Below are 19,701 nucleotides of genomic sequence, written 5' to 3' on the forward strand. Positions count from 1 at the left end.
CAACACACCAAACTAAAACTCTGTGTATGCATTTCCAAGTAATCATGCCTCTTTTTCTAGCTCTCTTTCCAAGCCAAAGCAATCTCAAACCTTTGAGATTTATTTTCCTCATTGGTATTCAAATTGTTGCTTTTGGGGTTGATGTCTGTGTGGAAGTGGTAGGAACTGATAAACAGCTCTCAACTGGTAAGTGGCTGTAGTACCTTGCTGGTGCTTTTGCTTTTTGCCTTTCTTCCTTTCTGCAAGTTTGTTATTAGTTGGGTCTTTTGTGCTCACGTGCTTTGCTGAGCTCAGAGAGCCTTTCAGAGGCAAGTATTGCTGCCTCTGCCACTTGTTTTCTTGGTTTTTTCACAGAAGTCAATGCTATCAGCTGGTCATCTTCTGGACACACTGCTGTCCTACTGATGAGGCATAACTAGCTGAGACAGTGTTTTAAAACACAAAAATATACCATTTTGTATGAGGGCTATTTCTGCCATCCATATCACTGCAGTCCTCTTACTACTCAGCTAGTACCCTTTGTGCTGGCACAGACCTGGCTGGACTTGTGTGATGAGACACTTCCTTCTTTCTCCTCTTTCACAGGAGATAAATTCTGCCAGTGTTGAAATACTTGGGATATACTCTCTGTTACTTGTGGATGCTGGAAAGCCTTGTTCACAATGCATAAATGGATGTTTGACCTTTGAAGTCAGGGAGAAACTCAATAGGAGTGCAGTGGAACAGAATAAAGACAAATGTCATGAACTGGAAGGAGTGGGAAGGATCATTTTAGGGTGGAAAGTAATTTCAAGGGAACTAGAAGATTCTCATCAGTATTCTTTTAATATCTTTTTCAGCACAGCTGAAAGAACCAATTGCTTCATAAGAAGCTTGCCTGCTTTCCTGTTGTATTCTGCCTCTGAATTAAAACTCACTTGGATGATACCATTCAAGAACTCATAGTCCTCCTTCCTACACTTTCTTGCAGAGTAAGTGGAGAAGGCAATAAGGAGTTACATACTGATGAAACAGAAAAAAAATCAGTATACAGAGTCTTGGCAGACATTTCTTACCATAGTTGACATATGCTAACTGTGCAGCAGATTTATGACTAAAAGTGATTCGTGGAACACACTCTGTTTCTCTGGTCAGGATGATAAATTTTAGTTGTATATACACAGTATGAACTAAAACCATGCTCTTGTCAACGAAAGAGTCCATATGAAGATTTTTAAGGAAACTGGTGCTCAAAAATACTGTAAGAAAATATATCTACCTGTTTATCTGGCCCATAGAAGCAGAATATGAAACTTAAGTTCTTCCAAAATAAGTAAAAATTTAACACTTAATGCCATCATATCTAGTGATAGAGAAATATTATGTAAGGTTGTGTCTTTAGACTAGTCTTAATCAGTAGGGAGTCTTTACTTCAGTTCCTTTGCAGTTTGCCTGTAATTAATTATGAATAAAGATAAGAAATTAATAAAATTAATAAAATAAATAGGAATATTCTAGAGTCACTGAAACCTGGAAACTCCATATTTATCAATACAGGGAACTTACACTTCAGAATAAATAGCAGCTCTTCTGAAACAGCATGTCTCACCTTGTTCCCCAAGCAGAGCAGCTCCTGCAAGAAATAGTAAGTCCTCCACAGCTATCTTCCCATGAATATGGTAAAGGTTATAATTTGTCAATCAGAACATCATTTCTAAAATATTCACAAAATATTGCTGGGTTTTTTTCTTTGAGAGAAAAACCAAAACAGGGCTATAAAGTTGAATTGGATTAGTAACTCTTAAGAACACAGTTAAGTCATCTATAGAGCCATTGTCTTGTTCTGCTGCAGATCAGGCAATAACTGGTGTTTTCAGACATGCTTTGACATTTGCTCCCTGGTGAATTTGATCTGACTTTAGCAGATATAGGAGATTCATCAGGGGGTTTTTTTTCTTCTCTGGGTGATTCTGGAGAAATAACTAGCTGTGTTTAAATACCTTGCATATACTTTTTGCTTTTATTCTTAAGTTTGGATTTTAGCGTAATTAACTCTGAATTTGAGCTATTTCTAAGGCACAGTTCTGGAGGGTGACTGCAGTCTGTAAACTGAAAACTTTGTTCTGGCACATATAATTTCAATGTACTGTGACTCTTTCTAGTTTCCAAAATCTCGTTAAACTACTCTGCATAGAGAAGCGCAGTATCAGAATTCATTTTCTGGTGCAGGCAGAAAAGATGAGATTCAAGAGTCAATGTATGCACTTTCAAGGACCTTAGTGCAGGGTCTTCTGTCTTTGATGCCTTGAATGTGACTTCCACATTTTCTGCTATTAACAGCATGGTCTGGAGATGAGGGAACCTTTAAAGAATGCAGAGATGTTTGCAAGGTAAGCAACCCAGAGAAATGTGAATGTATGCAGTATCTCTCTCAGACAACTAAGTACTTAAGGGTACTGCTATTTTTTTTTTGGTTTTTTGATTAGGCAAGTGTTCTGTTTTTTACCAATCATATATGCAGAAGACATATCTAGCTGTTGCCTTATGTGTCGTCCTCTTTTCTGACAGATATCTTCCAGCATTAATCTTTTTTTATGAGGAACTTTGCTATTGATATGTAGAGAAATCATGGAAAATAGTTTCAAAAGCAGTTTCCTGGCAGCTTTTGAAGAGGTAAGGTTGGTGGAATAGAAGAAATGGAGATTCTGCTGAGAGATGGACAACAAAAGGTTAAGATGCAAAAGTTATGAATTGCAACAAAGGAAATTCCATCTGGTTGTCAGGAAATTCAGTTCTGATGGTGAATGTGGTTAAGCACTGGAAGAAGTTGCTCAGAGATTTTGCAGAATCTGTATTACTACAAGTGTGCAGGCCTGGACTGGCAGAGGCCCTGAGAACTGTAGTAGTTGCAGTGCAGCAATTTCGATTGCTGACTTTTCTTTGAATAAGAGTTTGGACTGTATGTTCTCTACATATCCCAGCCATCCTAAATTTTTCTTTGAGTTTTGTGCATGAGAAGTACACAGATGATGTGTACTTGCATAGCATGCTTGATTCTTCCAAGAATTTTTGGATTGATTTATTTGGCGATATGTGTACCAGCTGTATGCTGTATTCAGACATGGACAGGAAAACAGAAACGTCTCAAAAGCATGGGATACACTGAGCTTCAGTGACATTGCCCAAAAATAAGAAACTAGAAAAATCCTAGAAAGGGAACCATGCCTAGGGAGGGTTGGGGAAGCTTATTTTGTGACATGATTTAGAACTGTAAGCTGACTGTAGCAATGTCACACACCAGTGTGCTGGAACATATGGGCTCTTGGCACAGCTGGAGTTGTGATGTTGGAAATAATGATGTTGGAAATAATCCTGTGAGAGCTACTCATGGTAGCCGAGTTGACTTTTGGTAATGTCAGACTACTCTGCCTAGTTAATCCCTGCCTGTTTCCTTGTGTATTAATCCATTAAATGTACTGGGTGCAATTTAACCTAATTACTTTATATTTTCATTGAAATATACCCTATTTGCTTCATGTGAAGTAATTGCAACCGTATGAGAAAGCTATGCCTCTGGAAGAGCTGAGATAGATCATGAGTTGGTTTATTTGTGATTTTAATAAGCCCTTGAGGGCTTAAATTTTTGCTTAATAGCATTTTGGAGGCAAAAAACAGTGTTTAATTTAACCAGCAGTTTTAGCTGTTGATAGTCAACTGTGCAATTTTGGTATGTCTATGCTTGCTTGTTTTCATCATCCCACTCTGCTCTTTTAACTAGGGAGAAAACATTTAACATTGTTATTTCATTCTTCTCCCCCCACTCCCCTTTGTCAAGGGGGTAAGTGCTCCTTGTGAGGGTGGAAAAAGTAGGAAGATTTGTAGAAGATTAGGGCAATAAATTGTGTATGGAATCCCCTTTTCACTCTGTTGTGTGCATATTGCAAAATTTGTGATCGAATGTTTGGATTTAGGAATAAAGAGGGATGATGGCTGTATGATATGTACTTTCTTACTTATCTTCCTGTATTACTTGGATACCTAATTTTTATATGTTAGGGTAGTAGCAACTTGAGGGAGTGAAAGAACTCTTGGAACCTTAACTTGTGAAATGTTAATCAAATACATCGTACTGCAAATGCTTGTCAGTGCAGAAGACAAGGTAGATTGAGAAGAGTTCACTGGTTTTTCTACACTTCATAAGTTTGGGAATTGATTTTAAGAGGACAAAATGAAAGTGTTCCCAGTAGATTTTTAATGCATGTTCAGTAATAAATAATAGGAAATCTCATCTCTTCTCACTTATCTGCAGCCCATCTTACTCTGAGGTCCACTCTCTGGTTGCTGTTGTACTCAGGGTTTTTCTTAAAGCTCTTTGCTTCCTCTTTTCTTCTTTATTGCTTTCCTTTAATAAAGTCCGGCACAAGGCATTGCCTCTTGGTGCTTGTGTCACACTGAGCTTTGTCCTTGAATTGCAGCTGGTGAATTTCAATCCAGAAACTGATGGGTGAATCTGATACTTTGGACTTGGACCGTTCACTGATGGCTAACCAATTTCTTTGTCTATGTCACTCTTCTCATGTATTTCTTAACATTACAATGTAAATTTTTCTAGTGTAAGTAGAAATTAAACATGATGTCTGATAAAAATCAGATGTTAGGATGTCAGTAATGCAGGGATTTTATGAAGTGTAAAAACTGTTTGACAGACTCCATCCTCTCATTTATATCCTCAGATCAAGTTTAAAAACCAGTTGTTCCTTCAAAGCTGTTTACTGTATACAAAAATTTCAAAGAGTTTAGCATCCAAGGAGTTACCAAACTCTGTTTGTGATATTCTTTCTTCTAGACTCAGTTCCCTTGAATTCTGTTTTCTAAATTAACGTTTATTGAATTCTAATAATGTTTCTCGCAAGTAGATTCCTTGTAACTTTGTGGTACATTACCTGGTCTATTTTCTTTATCTAGGTCCTAATCAGAATTGTAAGACTTCCACAATATTTTTTTAATGTCGATCCGACATTAAAAAAAATGTGCAGTTTTTTTTACACTGCACTGAGTTTAACAAATGGATGTATCCCAAAATACTGTGTCAATCCAGTTCCCTTTCAAACCTTAATGAACAGTCTGTGACAAGCTAATTAAGGATATTTATAACAATTCCGTACTTAGTAGTATACTTATCTGAAAAAGTTATTAGATGCTGTGTTGTACTCTGAACATAGAAATTATCTTGTTTGGGTTAAAATTTGGATGTGGTAAAAATGGAATTTATCTATGGCTGTGTCCTGTAATTCCAGAAAAAAACCCTGGCACTGGTTTAAGTGATTTAATCTCTAGCAAACATGTGAAGAGAGGAAAGGAACATGACTACTTGCTGCCTGGTTTCCTGGGTTGAGCTGGTGGTCAGCAAAATATTGTTACTATACCATGATTTCCACTTCTGGGTTACTTTTTCAAGTCAAAGGACCATTGTTTCTTCTACTGGAATGCTCGTGACAAACTACTGAACTTGGCTCCTTCACTTAGGTCTCTGCCCATCTGTCCCTGCTCCACGCAGGCCACATTTGATGCTGCTGCCTTTTCCTTCTGATCTCTTGTGTTTTATCAAACCTGATTCCACAATATGCCCTGGAAATTATTGCAGTCTAAATCAATAGTATAAAACTGTCAAGTTTTCTGCCACTCTTCTCTTTCCAGCTGCATTCCCACAGTGTACTGCACTTTTATTTCCTAGCAGGAGGGCATGGACTCTTGATACAAGAAAGGAATAGTGAGGTTTCACTGGCATGGGCGTTTTTGGCAAAAACCTGTGAACCTTACCATAAATATAAAAACTAATGTCTGTATAAAAAAATTGATCATAGGTAAATCTTCAGATTCACTTGTTTTTGCAATGGAAGAACTTTTGTTTGAAGTAACTTCTTGCCTAACGTGATTATTTGGATTGATTTATTGGGGAATGTCTTGAAGCCTTTGTTCTCCATTACTTGACATATGGAGGCTGTACAAAACCAGGAGAGAAATAATACATATGCTGTATGCTGTGCAGAGTAAGAGTGAAGATCTTAGAGGTAACATTACCATGGAATTTTCTTTGTTATTTTGCAATTTCAAAAAAAACCAAAAAAACCAAAAAAACAAAAAAACAAAAAAAACCAAAAAAAAACCAAAAAAAAAAAAAACAAAAAAAAACCCACAAAAAAAAACCCCAAACAAACCCACACCAAACTGTAGAATGAGTTTTAGTAACAACCTTTATTTACAGTTGAGTTGAATATGCATGTATAGAGTAAACAAATCTGTAGTATTGTACTGTACAGCCTCATTGTTTTTTGTGATTCATTTGGTTTATTCATTGAAGATGGAGCAAGTTATCAATGCATCAGGCATGGTACAGAGTCACATTTCAACTGGCAGACACTCAGCTTTTGTTTTCAATATTCTGTCCTGATTAGTATTCAGAGCATTGAGGAGAATGTGATGCAAGTGAATTGGTTTGCTGTTTTACTGACTGACTCAGCCATTTAACTCTGCTCCCTCAAGGCATCAAACACTACAATAAAAGAAATACATTTTGCCAATAACTTCTTATGGAAATAAGAAGTGCAGCTTAATAACTTTTTTAATTAGTACTAACATTATTGCAGAGTGGAAAACTCCTTAATTAACCTTGTCTTCTTTTTTTTTTCTTTTTTTTTTTTTCCCTGTAAGACTGTATTACTGATACTGAAATCTTATGTTAATCTAACCTCTGATTTATAATTGTAGATGAGATTTTTTTCTTTTAATTCAAATTTCAGTTGGAAGGTGGTTTCCTCCAGTACTATCTCATATGGGAAGCAGAATTTTCTATGATTTTATTCCTCCTTATTTTTAAGTAGGATAAGTGATAAGGTTAAGGCCAGACTTTTCCAGACTATTATGCTCTAGTTGCACAGAATTAAATTTATCTCAGTGCTGTATTGTGCACTGCAATGTGTCTGATGGTTCCTGATGCATTGAAGGGCTGATTAGAAATAAGGTACTGGGATACAACTCTAAAGGACATAAAGTCTATACTTAAACATTGTACTGACCACTTAATTAAAAAAAAAATCTAATATAAGAATATTAGGAACCTAAGCCCCAAAATTTCTCCATTAATTGATATAGAAAAATGTATCTGCATAAAACTGGTGATACTACTGAATTATAAGTTAACTGTCTGCCTTCTTTTCATGGCAAAGAAAGCAGCAGATATTTGCGGTGGTGAATAATTACATTTTTGGAAGATAGTGGTTCTGTGCTTAGGTAGAAATTGAGAAAAAACCTCAAGCATAAGCAGCTTGTGTTGAATGTAGGAAAATTTGGATCACAGAGAATATGTAGGGAGACACAAAAATTCTGCATGGAAGGAGGGCTGAGCTGAAGATGATGTCCATTTCTAGTCTGATTGAGAATTGCAGTGTCTCTCCATCAGCGGTGAGAGAAGGAAGGAAGGGAGTCGAACATGGACAACACTGTGAATGTCTGAGGAGGGGTGCCATGTTGACACTTGGGCACTGTGGGAGAGATACCAGAATGGCACCAGTCCCTTTTTTCAAGTTAAACCTGAGATGAGGGAAGAAGAAAAGAGACCTGTGGGCTGTCTGCTTAGATAAGCCCGTTGAATGAGATCCACTTATGCATGTGAGCTGTGATGAATACAAAGATGAAATCTTTAGGATTCTCTCTGAAGCAGCTGTGAGGAAAGAAAATACATAAAGAGAAAATTTATGAAACCTGAAAGACTGCAAAACTTTGAAAATGGTACAGAAATGTGGAAGACAAAGATACAACATGGTTTATATTTGAAATCATTGGAAATCTTGATGAAAGCTATTCTGATAACATCAGGGAATGGCTTATACAATTTATGCAGTTTGGATGTGGAGATCTACATAGAGATGTCATGAATTATATTGTTTCTGCTTCTATTTGAGTAATGTAGGTTCAAAGGTTAAAAGTACACTTTTATTCATGGTGGTGACGGTTGGTTATTTTTAAGGGTGGTGGCCTGCTTTTCTGCTGGAGCATACCTGACAGGAGCAAGAGGAGAGGGGACATGGGAAGCAGCATGCTAGAAGCTCTGTGATCACTGAAGCTGGAGGCAGAAGTATTGAAAAAGGGGAGAGAAGATGTGAAGACCCTGGGCTATTGCTAGGAAAGGGATGATTTTGAGGGTGATAAAGAAATTAAGAGGGCATCAGGGAGTAGTAGGGGCAGATTGACCCCTAAGGGGACTAAGCTGGGGTTCTGATGGGGGCCAGAGTCATGATCATGTCTGCAGACGCTGTTTGAGGTCAGCTTCTATCCAGTGGTCCTCTGGGAAGGCCATGGTGATGAAGCAGGTTGAAGACCAAGCCAGGGAAATGTGTCAGTGGGTGATTTTCAGGCTGAGGATCAGGAGGGCAGGAGGCAAGATGCTGATGCATGCCATGTAGCCACCACAGGGGCCAGAGAAAAGCAACTCCCAAAGTAATAGGCTCAGGACCTGCCTGCTGCCCTTCGCCACAACTCTGAAATGAAGGGACTGATCTTTAACTCAGCCAGCACATTATACAGCAGAGAGGACAAACAGTTATTTTACTCAGAAAAGTTAAAATACTGATATTGTCCATTATTCAAGTTCTCTCTTGTACAAGCACACATATGCTGCAGACCAAATTAAAGCTCATCAGTTATAAAAGTTGTGGTTGCGTGAATTGTCACATCAGGTTGCAGAATTACTTGGTGAGAACCAATGAGCATTTTCAGAAGGGAAGACAGAAATAACACTAGGAGTGAAATTTGTAGGTTATAATTAGTAGGTGGTGTGATAGCAAATACTGCGAGTTAATTTCAAATGGTTAAGAAGAGGGAACTGTTTAATTAAGTAGAAAAGGAAAATGAATCCAGAATCTTGATTATGAAAGAAAAAAGGCAAACAAATGGTTTCTTTTTAAAGTATGAAACTGCTTCCTACCTCAAAAAAAAAAAAACAAACCCTGGAAAAAGGATGAGATGGGAAAAATGTGCTGACAAACAGAAATAAATTCTAAAATGTTTGGATGATATGAATACATACATACCATGCAGAGGAAATCACTTACCATAACAAAAGGCAGCACTAGAAATAGGGTTAAAAGGCATCAAAAAAAGAGAAGGTTCTGAATCACTATCAGGAAAAGCCTGACAATAAAATCTGTTAGCAACTGTTATAAGTTCCTGTTTAACCATGATGAGCATCCCGTTGCTTGAAATCTCTAAAACAGAAGGTTTTTGTGATATTCAGGGTGGGAGTGTGTTTGAGTATTTCTCCTTCTAAGGGAATTTTAATAAAGTGTCTTCTTGAGGCTCTTAGCTGCATAAAGATTACCCAGCAAAGTATAGCTTTGGATAGCATTATTGTACCAGTCTCTTGTGTGAAGTCTGACTGATTTATTTTGAGTGAAAACTGTATATTTAGATTTATGTAATGTGTTTTCCTTCTACACTTAAATGTTATAGCATACAGTTCTGAGGCAAAGTCATTTTTCCAGAGAGGTGAGTGATTTTGCAAGAATTAATGAGTTAACCCATTATTAAATCTGGTGTGGGAAAAAAAAAAGATATCTACAGATGTTTGAGTGGTGCTTTAAACTTTTCACAGACTAAAATAACACTTTGACAAAAGGGGACAATGTAGTCATGTATGGTATATATACGTACTAGAAAAATGAAATGGGCTGTGGAATGCTCCATTTTGTGCTTCAGATACATGGTTCAGTGTGACTAAATATGTAATTTGGATAGTGTGTCTATGTATTTTGGTATGGAAAGGTTTAACTGCCTCCAGTGTACCTAGACACCTGAGAAAATGTATTTAAATATAATGCTCAAGGATTGTATGTTACCTCTGCATCCCTTTTGGAAAGCTTTGGGGTTTTTTTTCAGCTTAATAATTTGAAACTAATTTAACTTGAGAATTCAAAACTAAGTGCAGTACTGCTTAAAGCTGGAATCAGATGTCATTAAAAGATCTGTATTGCTCTCCCCAGTAGTTTCAGCCGTGTAAATTAAGCCTTGACAACTTTCTGCAAACTGACCAGAAGGACTGTGATGATCTAGTCTGGCTTCCTAATTGTATGCATGTAAATAAATCCTGTTGTTCCTTTTTTCAAATCCTCTCTCTCTGCTAGAATATTTGGTTCAGGGAGATGTTCCCTTGTACTTAGATCTTCGAATGGTGAAGAGTCTCCTAAGTATCTTGATGAGCAAGCCTGATGGTGTATTAAGGATTTCCATTTGAGTGTATTAGATTGACTTCCAGTGTTGAACCATCCTGTAGCAATCATGGCAGTTTGATTTAAGAAGAACAAGATTCATGGGGAAAAAATAAATGCCTTCTGTTAGATTGGTCTTTATGACTGAGGAGGTGTGGAAACAAAAGGGAATTTCAGGTATGTGAGACATTAAAATCTGGGACAAAAGCAAAAAGTTTGTTACTTGTGTTAGAGAATAGATGTTTGTGGAAGGTGTACATGGTATTGGCAGGGGACATGATAAAACTTTTACTTACTTATTGGATATTTCTCCTGTAGAATCTTATAATGCAACACAAAACTAAACTTTCATGAGTACTGCAATCCTCTAGGTTAATGAAAACTAGTTTCCAGAGAGAGTTCTGGGAGATGGGTCTGAGAAGTCAGAAAGTGAGGAGCACTTCCATGAGAAGTGCTCTCTTTGTGGTTAAGGAAATGTTAAGTGCAGATTGGTTGCCGTGTGCAGTTGCTTAGTTTCATCCCTGTAGTTTTCATAAGATTATCTGCTGTGCTGTTTCTTATTCATATTACATGCTGAGAAATCAATGTATTTAGGGACTTGGATGTGTCTCTCACGGAGGATGTTTATTGCGATGGCTATGCAGATGCTTGTATTTATTGTTTAGATAGTGTCTAGATTTTGTTTGCTATAACTGTATTCCTGAGGCTCCTAGAAAAGTAGGAGATGAGAGTGTTTGAAGGCTCATCTTGTGAGGCTGGAAAAGGATTTCAAAGTAGAAATTTTTCCCATTGCAGGTTCGCGAGGTAGAAGAGTATATTACAAATACAAGTGTATAAGATGAGATGATACCTGGACAGCTCATTCAGAGCTGAAGTCCTTTTTCACAAGCAGGCGTGTCCTTGCCTGACAAAACTGAAGGTCACTTGAGTTAGCACAGTATTTACTTTTTTATGTGGTCTCTAATATTAAGGGTCTTTGAGTTCTAGCATCTAGAACTAGTATCCTAGTTCTACCATATCATAGTTAAATTGGGTTGTGTATTGACATGTGCGAAGTATGTATGTCCATATGTTGTGATGGCTTAACCTTACAGGCCAGAGTTTACCTCTGTTTCTTTAATTTCTTTTTGTTAATTGATCAGAAAACCATTCCAGTAGATCTAGCCAGCCAGTGATCTAGTGGAAGGTTTGCTTCTCACGGTGCAGGGGTTGGACCTGAGTGATCTTGAAGGTCTCTTCCAGGCCTGACTCAGTGAAAGATGCTGGTGGCTCAGGTTCCCACTATGGCCACATATCACTGTGTATTCCTACTAGGCATAATTTCCATGGCCTCTGCATGAGTCGTCATTAGTTTTCTTGGCTGGAAGCTTTGTTTGCATAGCTTTCAGGCATGACTGTTCTCCTTGTAACTCTGGCAATCTCAAAGAAGTAAGGCTGCAGTGCCCCTGTGTACTCTGCATGGGAGATGGCCTCAAAGAGTGCTGTCATAAGGGACAGCAGAACATTGCTGGGCTAGCTGTGGAGTTTTGGCAGCCACTCCAGACTAATAGGAGATTGGTGAGGCATAGCATGGTGGAAACAAATACAATATTGTAAATCTAGCTGATGATTGTCAGCTAAATTCTACAGCAGATCTCAGGTAGTAGGAGTGGATACAAAGAAAATGATTGCAACTGTACTGACAACCTCATCTCAGTGGAGATAGCTTTTATTGGGCTGTGATATTTACTGCCTTTAGGAAAAACACATAGCAGATTCTTTCTTTTCTAGGATGGCATAGTCTGTAAAAGTTTGATTTTTTTTTTCCAACAAGAAAGAAACCTATCATTGCTATGAGTATATTCTAAGCAGTTAAATTATCCTGTATTTATTTATTTATTTTCACTCTTCTGCCAAAAAAATTAGGAAAGTCTGATTTTTATTTCTTCTTTTCCCCCACAAAATACTTTTTCCTCTTCATTCTCAAAATACCTATTTCTTCTCCTCTTTGGTGCCAATCTGACCTTGCTGGAATCTGTCTCCAGTTCTCTGTTTTGGTGGTCAGTGAGGTACACTTGAATGCCTTCATGTAAATCAGGCTTTGCTTTGCTCATCGACTGGGATTTTTGTGCCATCACTTCTATTCCCTAAAGAAAACCAATCCCCAAACCCTCTGGTCCTTGTGAGATACTTTACAATTCTGCCAAAGAATCTTGAATATGATCCTCTGGACAATGAAAGTATTTAAAATTTACGACTTAATAAGGCGTAAAATATTTATAACTTAAACTCTCTGTAGGTGGAATTAAATGACCATTATGGTATTGGTAATGTTTCTGGTTTTTAAACAAGCCAGTGAAAGGTAAATGGGATGTGCTTGTTAGGTTGTAAAGAACAACAAATGTGTTTGATAAGTGAATTGGTTATGTAATGTTTGATGCAGCAAGGCACTGAATTGTTACACTAGGATTATGTACTCAGCGTAGTGTGCATGGAGTGACAGCAAACAGAATCCTTACAGACACTGTTTTACTTGGAATAACTTCAACTTTAAGAAAATCAAAGAACAGTCAAGGTTGCTAAGTGACAGCAAAATATTTATCCCGTTTTTAGAAAATCAAACTGGTTTATGCAATGAATAGTAGGGGACAGCATATATTGTGTGCCACCCACATGCTGTATAGGACCATTATTGCACATAATTACGAGCTGCATAATTCAGCGCAGTAACTACAGCTATCACCTCTGTCTTAGTACCGATGTTTTCTAATACTGTTTATTTAGTCTTCTTCCTCAGAAGAAAATCTGTCAAGTAATCCATTATAAATGAATACTCTCTATCTCTGCTGTGAAATACAAGTATTATTCTTTTGTAGGCAGATTTTGGAAGAGGAGGCAAAATTGGAGAGAGGGAGAGGAAACAGAGCAAGAATCACTGTTTGTAACTGGCTATTTGCTTTGCAGGCTTATTCTCATCACCAATGGGAGATGAAGCATGCTAAGAGGCAATGATGTGGCACAAGTGTTAGGTTTTTCTGGAAAGAGAGGATAATGATGGGTTCAGCCTAAGGCTCCATGCCTTTTTCTTGGCTCTCACAGAGGTCCTGTGTGTGGCTTTCCAGTCTGACCCTGTGGATAAAGCCCTCCCCACCACCATGGAGGGTGGTGGGAAGCCCTAATTACAGCAGAGTGGTGAAGGCTTGGGTGACTCTTGAGTCTCACTCAGCAACAGTGTGAGAGTTTTTTCAGGTATTGTTAGATGCAGTCCTGCCATTCCTAAGGCTGGTTTGGGAGGAGGAAAGCTGCTGTAATGGGCTGACTGGTATTGGCTCCCAGCTGAATTGGGAGACCCGTAGACATGACACAGGGAGGGAGTTGCTGAGCTCAGCATCCTTGAGAATGCCACTGTGGTAATGGGATGAGTTAGTCCTTGACAGAATTTTGACTTATTTTCCTACTTATTTGGGTTTTCCCTTGACAAAGAGGTTGTCAGGACAAGAAACAAAGTTATGTTCAAAGATATGTGTCAGAAGTTTACTGGGAGAAGATTTATTTGTACCTTCAGTTCTCCTAATTCAGGAGATGAAGATTTATCTCCTGACTACATTGGAAGAGAGGGACAGCTGTTTGAGGGAACCCTCACGAGGAACTTTTTCCACTCTGCGCTGAAAAATTATAGCTTTCACTAAAGTTTTTCAAAACCAACTGCTGCTGTCAAAGGCATTATACAAAATGCCATAATTTTGAAATAAAAATGCTTCCTAGTTTTTGAAAGCGTTAAGGGGCTTAGGTTTGCTGCTACAGACAATGCACATTGCGGCCATTGAGGGTTCAGATTTGGTTGTCTCCTCCCTACCCCTGTGTTTTTGCAGTCTGTGTAAGAAATATTTTATCTTGCTCCGTCTATAGTTACAGTCATCACCTCCTGCTATTTCCCTAAAATACCCATATGGTCTGAAAAGTAGAAAAAAGTAGTCGCACCCTACAGTGTGGGAGGAGAGAAAAAACAGTGCCGTTGCTTGTGTTGGGGTCGGTTGCTGCTGGTGCTGGCAGCGGTGGCGGCTCGGGGCGGAGGCCCCGCGCTGTTCCCGGCACGGCCGCCAGGTGGCTCCGAGTGTCGCTGCTGTGCCGGAGCGCTGCCAGCCGGCGTCCGGGGGATGGGGAGAGCAGGGCAGCCCACGCACAGCCCACCTGTTAATCTCCTTCATTTCTAAGGCCAAAGTTTTCTAGGGGCAGTGTTGCTGGGAGTTATGCCTTTGCCAATTGTGATCAGGGCAGTAGTGAGTGCTCTGTGTGCTTAGGCGGTGAGAAGCAGATGAAGATGCTCTTAATGAAGCATCAAGCACAGAGAAGCTACACGTTTTTCTTTTCCTTCTGTCTTTCGAAGAGAAATAAGCAATATTATGCTCAAAAATCCATAGATGCTTAATTTTTCCTTCGGTGGAGTTTATTACTTAAGGAAGCAAAACTTGTGACATTGGAATAATTCCCTAAAATCTATTTGAAATGCAGCTTCTTATAAAAATAGGAATCTAAACTGTGCAAAATCCATTTATTGAAATTGTTTAAAGGTATGAGTGGAGATAAACCAGAAGTGCCTCTAGGTTTTCATATCCAACTTTCACTTGAGAAGGGGAAAAAAGCAAATCTTTAAATTAATGCTCAAAGAGGAACATATCTGGATATATGACTTCTTTGAAATGTTAAACGTAAGGCGAGAAAGTTTTTTAGTCGTTAAGTGCTTGAGGCTCTTTCATGATTTTATATTACTCTGGTTAAATTTCTACTGCAACTTGAAAATGTTTTTCTTAATTTGATTAAATAGCTCTTTGACAAGTTTACTCTGCCTTAAATATTTTCATTGTTTCATAGCTTACTAAGGTTAGCAAATGTAAAGTGAAAAATGGTTACCTTTTTTGAAAGACAGAGGGATGGAAGAGAAGGTGAGATTTTATCTGTTGCATGACTGCAGTGAAGAAAAAAAAAACAAATCTCAGGGCAGTTAATCTTGTTTTCCCTTAAATTTGTCTTTACTTATCTTCAGCCATTTTGCAGAATGCAATCAAATCTGATATTCTGAGTCACTGGAATTTAGTTACAGTATACATTCTCCCATGAAGCAGCAGTAGTTGTTTATGAATTATCACACAGAGTTATGACAACAGATTCTATACCACTGAGAATGCAAAATTCAAAGAAGCAATACAAAACTGAAGCAGGTTGTAAATGGAAATGCAGTGGAAAGCAGCAGAATCAATGAGGATTTCCTGTATACTTTTGGTGGTATTACGAGTTTTGTTTATGTTTGGGGGCACCTATAGTAGTATATTTTTTTATTTTAAATTTCCTGTTTGTGGCCCTTCCTATCAAAATTAAAATGTGGAAACAGAGGCACTGACAATGAAGATGAGAGTGGACTGAAGGTGAAGGTGTGGTGTGTATGGATCTTGCACAGAGCAGAGGTAAGGGCTTGTGTGATTAAATGGAAGTGCTCCTGCAAAGGACTTTGAGCTCTGTTATGGGAGCTCCTACCAGAGAGAATCTGCCCAGGATTACTGCCCTTAAGCTTAAGCATTTCTCTTGGAAGTCTGGTTATACATGATCTCTCCTCTTGTTCCATGGTGACTAACTTCAAAGGTAGCTCAGACTTTGACAGGTTGAGCTGCTTGGCAGTATCTGAGAACTAATGTCCTGTACAAACACCTGTTTCTCTACAGCATTCCATTGCAATTAGTCTTTCTTTTACTCTCCTCATTTTCTAGATATTACTTTTACTGTTAGCTTTGTTTCATTTTTAAGTGCTTCAAATTGAAGAGTTAAAAATGACCAACATAAAAAAGAGATGAGAGAGAATTCACTGTACACTCAATAGTCTGACAAGTAAAAAACCCAGAGGAGCTGTATGCTGCAGTAGACTACTATAAATTATTCTGTATCTTGACAGTTCACTGCGTCTCTATATATGACAGTACTTGGGACGTGTAAAATAGGCTTCAGATCATCCTTAGTGCAAGTTGTAGCTTTTAATATTTTTTATTGGAAGTACTATGTTTTTAGCTTTGCAGGAGAACTGTTTTCTGTACACCCAGATTTTGCACTGAAATAAAAGTAATTTAAGAAATATACAGTAATCCTAAAATGCCTCTCAACCTTTAGAAATTCTTACTACTTAAAGTAGGGAATATGAAAGCCATGTGTAAATATTTTAAAGGCATTTCAGTTTGTTGAACTATGATGGTTAGAAATGAGAAAGTCAGAATTAAATTTATATTTCATTGCCTTATTCATAATGTTTTTGTTTGGTATGTGGATAATAGAGAAGCAAATCACCTAAAGAATGAAGTCTGCAAGGATGAAAACACATTTTCATAATTGCCTTGGCAGGAAGCCTGCATGTTCTTGTAGCAGAGCTGTGAATATTCCATGGGATGAAGGAGCTGCTCGCTCAGCAGAGGGGCACTGTCTGTGTGAGAGCTCATCTCTTTTCTAAGTCCCCCAAAAGAACATGTGTATGCTGGAATAAACGCCCTCAAACCATCCATAATGGTTTGCATTTTCTGGTATCTCAACTTGTCCAAGATATTTAGAAAATGAGAGAAGAATAAGAGGAATCAAATCAGTGGAATGAGGTTTGGTTTCTGTTAGAAACAGCTATCAAGTGTCGTGTAGATTCTGTGCAAGGAGAGGATGTTTGGCAGGCAGGTGGATTAGTACCATTTTGGGTGGATGTGCAGACGCAATGTGAATACTTCTCCCATTGATTTTTAATTAGCAATGGTACAGGATGGGTTGTCAGTGTCAGGATGCTGCGCTCAGGAGTTCATGCAGGAAATTTATCCAAATCACAGCAACCTCTGTTGAAGTTTGCTTGCCTCTGCCGGAGGCCTTTTTTTCCATAGGGATCTCCTGGGGCTTGTTCTGTATTGTTAATTGTTCTGTTAAGATGAGGAACAGAATTATCATGTATTTTTAACTAGCCTGGATTTTTTTTCAGAAGCATAGTTTTTTGCTTTGCGTCACTACTGCCTACATTTTGTTAGTTTTTTAGAGGATTTCTGATACCCAGTAGTATATAGATGGCATCTGTACTATTGTTTCTTGTCAAAATAAAACAGCTTTCAGGTTTGCGATCGACTTGGAGAGTTTTGCAGAAAATTGTTACATTTTTCAGAGAAGTGCATGAGTTTGAAAACTTAGCAAACTTTGTGTGGGATGAAAATCTTCCTTTGATACTAAGAAGACAGAAGTTGTGCTTGGTAGGCCCATTATCAGGATAGCAGGGATTTTGCTAGTTTTGTAACAGTGTTGTAGCTTAAATGACTTCAAAGTGTTGACGTAAGAGACCTGAAAGCTTAAGGCCACCATGTTTACTGTAGATGCCAAAAATTTCTTCAGTAAGAAATGATTATGCCACTGGGGACAGTGTTATTTGCTGCAGGTTAGCCATTACAAATATCACTTTCTGCCCTCTGAAAAAATATTTACATTTTCTGGGTATACATTTATTTGTTTGTTTGTTTTACTTAAGCAAAATACAGGAGGAATGAAAAAGCCTCTCTGTCAGTTGTGTTTGAAATTTTTTTTAGTGTTAAATTTAAAGGTCGAGAATATGATGTGATATTCAAACTTCTTACAGATTTGATAAGGAGAAATATCCTACTAAATAATTCAAGAGTTGATAAAAACCTTATCTGTGTCTGGATCCCTGGAGAGCTTCTGAACTTTGTTTTATCCCTTAAAATTAAACTTTGATAAAAATGGGTTGATTGCAAAGTTTAATTGTGTAGTGTGTGTTGTACTCTTCTAGAAATTTGTTTTCAAAATGTACTCAGCTTTGATATAAAGTCCACCAAATGTTATTGGGTGTCAATCTTGGAGCATTTGTCTGCCCTTCCCTAAGATTCAGTTGTTTCTTGTCGTTCACAGTTTTGTAGCAGGGGGCTAGAACTCCATTTTCTTCACAGTGCACATGCTTGTTGAAACACTCTAATGGTAGTGCTAGTTTACGCCAAAAAATTGAGGCATCTCAGTTGTTTATGTTCAGTTATTTGAAGGCTGAAGAGAAAACTATGTATTTGAAGACAAGCTAAGAGCTAAGTTTTGTTAGCTGCTGCTGCTGCCATGGAGAAGATCAACCATTACATTCAGCATATGCATATAAAATACTGCAAAGAAGTGTCCATGCAGACCTGCCTCTGGCATCCCAAGGGCACCAGGGAAAGAGCAGAAGTTTCCTTGTGTGCTGCCTGCCTGCATGTCTGGCTGGCACGGCATGGCTTGTCCACTCACCAGGGAGCTGGGTGGCCAGGCAGCCTCTGTCTTTTTTTCCCCTGTTCGCAGGTTCCAAGTGTGTACAGTGCTGGGTATTTTTACTTGGACACTAACTGCATTTATGTTTTGTTCTCTCCCCTCTCCTTGTTTTTTCCTTTCATAGCTCAACAAGCAGCAGCTGCAGGTGCTGAAGGAACGTTTCCAGGCCTTTTTGAATGGGGAGACGCAAATCGTAGCGGATGAAGCATTTTGCAATGCTGTACGAAGTTACTATGAGGTGAGCTGTGTGCTTTGTTCTCTGTATTATGTTCGTAGTATACCTTTTAATGCAGGTACAAGGAAAGTAATTTTGAGTTTCAAAGGCTGTGAACTTCCAAACCTTCTAGAAACAATTTCCTCCTAAACCAGCTTTGCTGTTTTAGAAGTTGAAATCTACTGCCTGAGCTCAAGAGAGAAACTGAACTGGAAAATATTCACCCTTTTTTAAGAAGGGAAAAAAAATTAAAAGAGAAGATAAAATGAAAAACCCCTGGTGCTAAAAATCTTCCTGGCAGCACTTGATACAACTAGGCACTGCTATCTTTATCTCCATATGTCCAAGGTAGCTCTTTTAATCAGCACTTTGTAAGTTACCATCCTGAGAAATATGCCTTCAGATTTTTAGTTACCGTGCAGAAGGTTTTGGTGAGGACCTGCCTGTTCCCTTCCAAAAGAACCGAAGCTTTCCATGCCTGCAGGCCAGCTCTGACAATCTGCTGTGACCTCCCAGGTGTGTTCATTGCCTACAGCCCCAGTGCAGATCTGTAGGTGGAGTTTGGATTGACTAAGGGACAGGTCCAGTTCCAAACTAGAGGACACTTCCCTATCCATCAGCAGCACAGGGCTTGTTACTCTTAATAAATGTTACTGTGTTTTCATTTTGCTTCATCTAACTTCTGACCTGTACAATGAATCAAAAAGGCTGGATGTTAAACTTCTATGCCTTTTGGGAGGTCTTCCTTCATATTTCAGCCTAGCACGTCTTTTTTTTTTTTTTTTTTTTTTTTTCCAAAATTAGCTTTGTTTTTGGTATATTATTTGCTCATTTTTCCTGTCAGCTATTCTTTGCTAGTGAATAACTTTTTCCTCAAGCAGAAAAAGATGTGATTTATGTCCTAGTTTGGTTTTCTCTAAAATATATTATATTTCACAACTGAAAAGAGAGGGAAGG

The 19,701-nt window shown here is 38.3% G+C and overlaps 1 protein-coding gene across 9 annotated transcripts in view; it reads left to right on the forward strand.

Moving 5' to 3' along the window:
• CADPS2 (calcium dependent secretion activator 2) overlaps positions 1-19,701 on the forward strand; it is a 285,396-nt gene that overhangs the window by 38,757 nt on the left and 226,938 nt on the right. For all 9 annotated transcript variants that reach the window (XR_010720761.1, XM_066183008.1, XM_066183000.1 and 6 more), the window contains exon 2: positions 18,655-18,768. Coding sequence is in view for 7 of the 9 variants with exons in the window: in XM_066183008.1 (XP_066039105.1) it covers positions 18,655-18,768 (114 nt within the window). In the remaining 2 variants the exon portion in view is untranslated. The remainder of the gene's footprint in view (positions 1-18,654; positions 18,769-19,701) is intronic.

Source organism: Chamaea fasciata, unplaced genomic scaffold (genome assembly GCF_029207755.1).
Source record: "Chamaea fasciata isolate MVZ Bird 193981 ecotype frontalis unplaced genomic scaffold, bChaFas1.0.hap1 SCAF_5, whole genome shotgun sequence".
NCBI classification, from domain to species: Eukaryota; Metazoa; Chordata; class Aves; order Passeriformes; family Sylviidae; genus Chamaea; species Chamaea fasciata.